This window comes from Galeopterus variegatus, unplaced genomic scaffold (assembly GCF_000696425.1).
Source record: "Galeopterus variegatus unplaced genomic scaffold, G_variegatus-3.0.2 Scaffold3110, whole genome shotgun sequence".
Lineage (NCBI taxonomy): Eukaryota > Metazoa > Chordata > Mammalia > Dermoptera > Cynocephalidae > Galeopterus > Galeopterus variegatus.
The window spans coordinates 216,138-224,199 of record NW_007729221.1 but is presented as its reverse complement, the minus strand read 5'-3'; the positions used below and the strand labels follow the sequence as shown (position 1 = coordinate 224,199).

At 41.0% G+C, this 8,062-nt stretch overlaps 1 protein-coding gene across 1 annotated transcript; it reads right to left on the bottom strand.

The window, feature by feature from the left end:
* Positions 1-2,683: 2,683 nt before the first annotated feature.
* LOC103599809 (zinc finger protein 25-like) lies at positions 2,684-6,525 on the bottom strand. Its single transcript, XM_008583981.1, is given in 4 exon segments — positions 2,684-3,050; positions 3,052-4,564; positions 6,037-6,129; positions 6,387-6,525. Coding segments are annotated over 4 exon segments (2,016 nt in total). The 3' UTR covers positions 2,684-2,779.
* Between the last annotated feature and the right edge of the window lie 1,537 nt (positions 6,526-8,062).

Here is an 8,062-nt window from a genome sequence, read left to right as displayed (position 1 = left end):
ACCCGGAATCCAGTCTCTTGTCACCACCCTCTTGGCTGCCCAGTGTTCTCATCACCAATCCTGTGACCCTCATCCCTGCTGCCCTCCTATGTCCATACAGTGGCCTGTAGGAACATTGGTAAAACCAAGGTCAAGTTGGTTCCCAACAAGGATCTCTGGAACCATTACTGGCTTAGGGGAGGAGGTCGAGATGAAAGCAGACAGTGATTGCCCCTGAGGGGTCCCAGGCACCAAACAATAGAGAATAAATGTCAGGAGAGAGGAAGGAGGCAATGAGAAGGCCACCAGAGCACAGGAGAGGAAGGGAGGAGCTGCACTGTGCTGGTACCTGATTCTCCTGACAACAGCCCAGATTTGGAGCGTTTGCAGGTTTCTCTGTTGTAAATACTCACCCTGGACCGATTTTATACTTGAAAAAGTTCCAGAACATTAACAATCACATGAGTCTTTCCAGCACAGCACTGTGGGCATCTGGAGTGAGAGAAGCCCAGGGGGATGGAATGGCTACTGCAAAGGTCCTGAGGCTGGATCCTGGCTGGAGTGCCTGGAGGAGCAGAGAGGTCAGAAGTGATGTGTGGGGATCAAGTAAATGACCACATCCATGTGGCCTTCTTTGATGCATAAAAGGGGAAGTGGGAGGTGTGGATGGCCCTCCTTCCAGCCGTCTCAGAGGCCAGAGCAGCTGGCAAGAGTGATTTGCAAGGGAGGTGAGGTAAGGGAAAGAGGGTGGCTCACATCTACCACACCTGCCCTTGCCTTCTCATCTGCTCCTTCCTGCTACAGAGAAGCTGGTGCACCTGGAGCTGGAAGCCGTGAAGCCGCAGCTGTGCTCCCTGTGCAGGCTGAGGGCTGCTCCACCATCACTGAGGGCTCTTCCTCTGCATTCAGGAGACAGCAGCCATGGGGTAAGACGCAGAGGTGGAGATACAGAGGGCAGGAGGGAAGAGATGGAGAGGGCAGGAGGGAAGAGAGGCCAGGGCTTACCCCAACCGCAAGCCCCCAGGCAGCTGTTCCAGGACATGAAGACCAAGGAGTTTCTGGAGGCCCCCAACACCATCAGCTACTGCAGAAGCAACAGAGGTGGGTATGGAGCCCCTGTCCCCCTGCCAACAAAGGTGGCTGATGGGGGTTTCTCCTTTTCTCTCCACCTTGCCTCTAATGTTCACTCTCTTGTCCCTCCTCATCCAGCTGAAGCAGCTAGAAAGGCACTGGGTGCAGGGTCCTGCCTAAGTCCACAGCATGCAAGAGCAAGGGGTTGGCCCAGGAAAGGTGATGAGCCCTGGAATTATGTGGCAGGGAGCAGAGCCAGATCCTGAATGGGGCGGGAACACTGAAGGCAAGGAGGGTCTTCACAGAAGGTGTTATTGCAGGCAGCACAGCCAGGGAGCAGAGCCAGATCCTGAATGGGGCGGGAACACTGAAGGCAAGGAGGGTCTTCACAGGTGTTATTGCAGGCAGCACAGTGAAGGCAAAGGCACAGAGGCATGATGATGGCAGAGCAGGAGGGAACGGAGTGGGCATAGAGATGGGAGAGGTCCTCGCCTCAGACCCTGTCTTCCACAGACAGGTACCAACCCCCTAGAAGTTTGTGAAGAGAGAGACCCAAAGCCACCTACTGAACAGGACGTGAGCCCTCCCAGACCTGTAGGACACACCCCACCCCCAAATTATCCCCATAGGACTCGGTATTAAAAAAAATTAGACTCATAGAATTAAAAATAGAATCAGTGAGCAGAGAATTCAAAGCCAGTTATTTCCATGCTGTAGTCCCCACTAGTTCACTGAGGAAAAAAATACATATAATGTGAGGTTGTGTGTAGTTTGTCCATCAATAACAAAATACATAACTGACGTTTTGCCTTATTTTGTATTTTTGGCAGCTGGCCAGCACAGGGAGCTGTCCCTGCCTGGTAAGATATTACTTATTTGTTGTGCTGTTTCTCTCCATATTTTAATTTTTCCATAAACTGACTTGATACAAGATAACAGGACTTTCTCCTGTGTGAATCTTCTGATGGACAAGGACTAGTGACTTCTCTCAGAAGGTTTATAAAGTGAATTAGCTACAGTGGGCTGCTTGTGCTGTAATGCAAATGGGACCACACATACCATGGCTAAACAGACGAAATATTTATTTCTCATTCATGCAAGTACAAATGGAGGTTTGGGGACAGAAGTGTAGGAAGATCTCTGTTCTCTTCTATCAATACCTTCTGCATTGTCATGGTGGCCTTCTCTCATCTATGGCTCCCAAGGCCACCAAGAGGGTCAGTGGCACTTCAGTCCCAGAGGGCATAAGAAATCAGGGAAGCCACATGGACAATGTTATGTTGCCAGGCCTGGAAGTATGTTCACTACTTGTGTCATATTCCCCTGAACAGAGTCACCTACATGGTCCCACACACAATAACAAGAGGCTGAGTATGCAATCTGGGTGTACAAGAGAAAAGAGAGAGGATTTGGGAAAATACACAGCCTCTGTCCACCATACAGGATTTCTCCCTGTGCAGATTCTCTGAAGCCTCCTGTGGTGTGATTTCTGACAAACGATGTGGCCACACTCATTATAGTTAGCCTTACATACCTGTGGGTGCCACATCTGCTGATTCAACCAACCATGAATCAAAAACATTTAAAAAGATAAAAAGTAAAATATAACAATACAATTATACACATAAAAAACCATAGTATAACAACTATTTACATAGTTTTTGTGTAGTATTCAGTATTACAAGTAATCTAGTCAAGATGTAAAGCATATGACAAATACTATACTACTTTACAGAAGGGACTTGAGCATCCACAAATTTTGGTGTTTGCAGGGAATCCTGGAAACAATCTTCTTTGAATACTGAGAGACAGTTGGAAATACATAGGGTTTTTGTTTTCTGTGATGTCTCTTGAGGTGTGAATTTTGGCAAAAGGTTTTTCCATCCTCATTGCACAGGTACTTCCCATGTGTGAATTCTCTGTCAATGAGGGCTGACTTCTGTGAAAATATTTTCCCACAGTCATTACATTAATGTGTTTTCTCATCTCTGTGAATTCTGATGTTTAGTGAGGACTGATTTACTGTAGAAAATTTTCCTGTAGTCTTTACATTTATATGGTTTCTCACTTTTGTGAATTCTTTGATGCCTGCTGAGGTGTGACTTCTGAGTAAAAGCTTTTCCACAATCTTTACATTCATATGGTTTCTCACCAGTGTGAGTACTCTGATGGCTTCTCAGGTGTGACATTTGGTTAAAAGATTTTCTACACTGTTTACATTCAAAGGGTTTCTCACCAGTATGAATTCTCTGATGTACATTGAGTTTTGACTTACTGTAGAAAGCTTTCCTACATTCTTTACATTCATATGGTTTCTCACCTGTGTGAGTTCTCTGATGAACATTGAGTTTTGATTTACTGTAGAAAGACTTCCCACATTCTATACATTCATATAGTTTCTCAAATGTGTGAATTCTCTGATGTACATTGAGTTGTGATTTACTGTAGAAAGTTTTTCTACATTCTTTACATTCATGTGGTTTCTCACCTGTGTGAATTATCTGATGCCTGCTCAGGTCTGAATTACGGTGAAAAGTTTTTCTACATTCATTACATTCATAGGGCCTTTCACCTGTGTGAATTCTCTGATGCACCCTGAGGTGTGACTTCTGATGAAAGGTTTTTCTACATTCATTACACTCAAAGGGCTTCTCACCTGTGTGGATTCTCTGATGTATACTGAGCTGTGACTTCTGGTAAAAGCGTTTTCCACATTCATTACATTTAAAGGGTTTCTCTCCTGTGTGAATTCTCTGATGAACACTGAGCTCTGATTTCTGGTGAAAGGTTTTTCCACATTCTTTACATGCATATGGTTTATCACCTGTGTGAATTCTCTGATGCCTGCTGAGGTGTGCCTTCCGAAGAAAGGTTTTTCCACATTCTCTACATTCAAAAGGTTTCTCACCTGTGTGAATTCTCTGATGCACACTGAGGTGTGACTTCTGTTGAAAAGTTTTTCCACATATATAACATTCATATGGTTTCTCACCTGTGTGAATTCTCTGATGTCTGCTAAGGAGTGACTTCTTATGAAAGATTTTTCCACAGTCATTACACAGATAGGGCTTCTTCCCTGTATGTGTTCTCTGATGTGTAGTGAGGTATGATTCCTTAATGAAAGACTTCTCACATTTAGTACAATTGTAGGGTTTCTCTTCTGTATTTCTTTTCTGATGTTTAGCGAGTTTAGAATTTTTACAGGTCATTTTCCCACTTACATCACATTGAAAAGTTTTATTCCCTACCTGAGTTATCTCTTGGGCAATGAGAGCTGACTTATTACAGGTTTTTCCATATTTATCATATTTACAGAATGTCTCTCCCATATGAACCTTCTCACGTGTAAATAATATTGTCTCTGTGTTGAAGGCTTTCTCGTCTCCTCTGCGTTCAAAAGGCTGCTGCCCAGTGTGAATCTTGTTGGGTTGACTAAGATGCCCATGATGTCTGCATGATTTCCCAGTTATATGATGTTCATCATTTTTCTCTCCAGCACGCATCTCATCAGGCTCTGTAGGATAAAGTGCATTCTGACATACATTTAACTCCTCAGACCTCATTCTTGAATAGTTTTCATTATTTATAATCAGATCTGAAATATGGTTTGAGCTAAAATAAAATGTTTTTCCTAACTCAAATTTCTCGTCAGTTGATGTGTCACTGTTGGTGTACACCTTGCCACAAATGTATACCATGACTTTCTTGCTTCCTTTCAATTAGGTCATCAACTTTGTTGACATGTAAAATGAAAACAAAATAACCAATCTAAGAAAGCTCATGTAAAGGTAAAAAGGTTTGGTCCAATCCTAGTGGCATTGGAATTTATAAAAATCAATAATAGGTATTAGTCTTATAAGTATATGGCTTTTCTTCCCACGCTGACAACACCAAGTCAAGGGTTAAGATCCCCTTACCGGTCATCTTAAAAAAAAAAAAAGGGAAAAAGTTCTCTTAAACTGGTGCTATGCCAAAGTAAACAATAATCTTCCTAAAATTGCCTTCTCTGAACATCCTTTCTAAATTCCATCTCATTTTTCACTCTCTCTGGTTAAATATTCCTTGTAATTTTTATACAACTACTTGAAGTATATTGTTTTCTTGTTTTTCTCTCTCATTAGAATGTAAAGTCAATGAATGAAAAACATTATTTAGATCACTGCTATTGTAACTACAACTATAAAAGTACCAGTGCTTAAAACCTGCTTGATGAAGATGTGTTGAAAGAATAAATAAGTGTATGAATAAGTGTCTGTGCTATACTTTGATGGTCCCCCAAAAACTCATAGTGAAGCTTGATCTCCATTGTAACTATGTTAAGAGGGTGGGAAATCCAAGTATGGTATTTGAAAAGTGAGGCTTTGGGGAGGTGAATGGATAGTGAGGGCTGTGCTCCCACGAACGAACAAATGCATTAATGGCATAATGGCTTAATGGTTCAATGGGTTATCCATAAGTAGACAGATGGCTTCATAAGAGGGAGAAGGCATGTGGACTCAGGACTCTGCAGAGAGTCTCCACCAGAAAGAAGGCCCTCACCAGATATGGCCCCTGGAGCATGGAGTTCTTAATCTCCAGAACCATGAAAAATACATTTTGTTTTGTTATAATTTACCCAGTTTCAGGTATTCTGTTATAAGCAACAAAGAATGAACTGATGCATTCTGAAAAAAATGTGCATGAAAATGGAGTAAAGGGGTACAACTGAGAATACTGAGAAAGTGAATAGTAAAGAAAAATGTCTAAGAAGAGAAAGGTAGGGATTAGATTTCAGGTAAAATTTTAAGAAATTCAGAAAAATAAAATGTGCGGATATTTATGTGAGAGCCCTCTTTGGAGATTAGATAAGGCATGAACTTGCTGCATGCAGATTGGCTGTCCTTTGGTCTGGGACCTGGGACACATTGGGAGAAATAGCTGTACACTGCTGACAGCCTTCTGGAATGTATTCTTCCCGGCCTCCCTGCCCAGTATGTGCTGACTGACCTGAGAGGCTCTGGCTTGGGGGTTCTTCTACCATCCATGATTCTGCTCCTTGCTCCAACTTGAAAATCACCTCAGGTTTGGTAATGCTGTGTCCTGTTCATGGAAAATAATGCAGGACTTTCTAAAATTGCTAAATCAGATCCCTGGGAGGATGACAAGAACTCATCAGCAGGAGCTTTGCAATGAAGGGGCCAACTCGAACCTTCTGTGAGAAAGAGGTAAGACTCATTCTTAGTGAGATGCAATCTTACCTAAATACCATTAAACCTTATAAATGGTTTCTATATATACATATATACTAAAAAGGAAGAAAGTCTCATACCTGGGACTTACTGGGGAGTTTCACTCACCCAACAACACCAGGCTGCTGTAGGTCTCCAGCATCACATCCCTGTATAAGGCCCTCTGAGCATCATCCAGGTCCTGCCACTCCTCCCAGGTGAAGTTCACAGCCACATCATCAAATGACACCAATCCCTGTAATGGCATATTTATCCTCAATTGATGTCACCAGCCCTGGGTCACAAAACAGGAATCTGGGAGTGCACAATTCTGTGTGTGTGTGTGCACATGTCATATGTATCTTATATAAGATGCAGCTTCTTTGTACTCAGTGGAAATACACTATCTTGTAATAATTTATTAACTACTACAAATGCTATTAAAATGGTTACATTATAGTTTGAGAACCATCCTTATGGCTATGAATAAAAGTCTGTTCCTCCAAGGAGCTTATAGTGTGGTATAAAGACATATGTGTAAATACATACCTGACATAATGGGTTAGATGAATTAATTTAAAGAAAAGTACAATGTAGACTGGTGTAAGAAAGGAGAAAATATAATTCTATTTTGTACATGGTTTGAACTTCACTGAAACACCAAAGATGTTTAGCTCTCTCATATGAACCACATATTCTCATGAAGGTGAGGCAACAGAAAAAGTCCAGCTGCAAGAGCACAAAGAACACACACGAACTTCACTGAAACACCAAAGATGTTTAGCTCTCTCATATGAACCACATATTCTCATGAAGATGAGGCAACAGAAAAAGTCCAGCTGCAAGAGCACAAAGACCACACATCACATTTATGAAACTACACACAGCATGTGTGGTTCTTTAAGAGAAAATGAGGAAAGAAATTNCATCTCATCAGGCTCTGTAGGATAAAGTGCATTCTGACATACATTTAACTCCTCAGACCTCATTCTTGAATAGTTTTCATTATTTATAATCAGATCTGAAATATGGTTTGAGCTAAAATAAAATGTTTTTCCTAACTCAAATTTCTCGTCAGTTGATGTGTCACTGTTGGTGTACACCTTGCCACAAATGTATACCATGAATTTCTTGCTTCCTTTAAATTAGGTCATCAACTTTGTTGACATGTAAAATGAAAACAAAATAACCAATCTAAGAAAGCTCATGTAAAGGTAAAAAGGTTTGGTCCAATCCTAGTGGCATTGGAATTTATAAAAATCAATAATAGGTATTAGTCTTATAAGTATATGGCTTTTCTTCCCACTAACTTAATGTAATAAATTCTATTAATATATTTTCTAATGTTAAATCATATTTTCTTTGCTTCTTTATTTACTTTTTAAAAAAATTCATGAAAAGTTATTTGGTAAAAATTTTTTTTACCTACTGCCTATTCATAGTCTACAACTGTTTATCATGGGCCACCTGTTTTCCCTGTTCTTTTTCTCTATTTGTTCTTATACCATCAGTGGGTATCTCATGCTGTTCTTTTTCTCATTATTCTCCTCTGAAGATGGCAAGGTTGCCCTGGATCAGCTACTTTTAGGTGCAAGAGTGAGCCAATTTTCTTTCACATATGCAGGAATAAGGGTGAAGTTCTGAATTTTGCAACAATGTTTTTATAATTTTAACTCTTTTCTGGGAAATGGCTATAAGTATCTGGAAGTTTTTCAAATAAAAAAACTTTCCCCCACTCTAGATAAATTCCTCCAAACTCATTTAATGTGACTTTTTCTGCTTCTCAAAACTGTTACAGTGTAGAA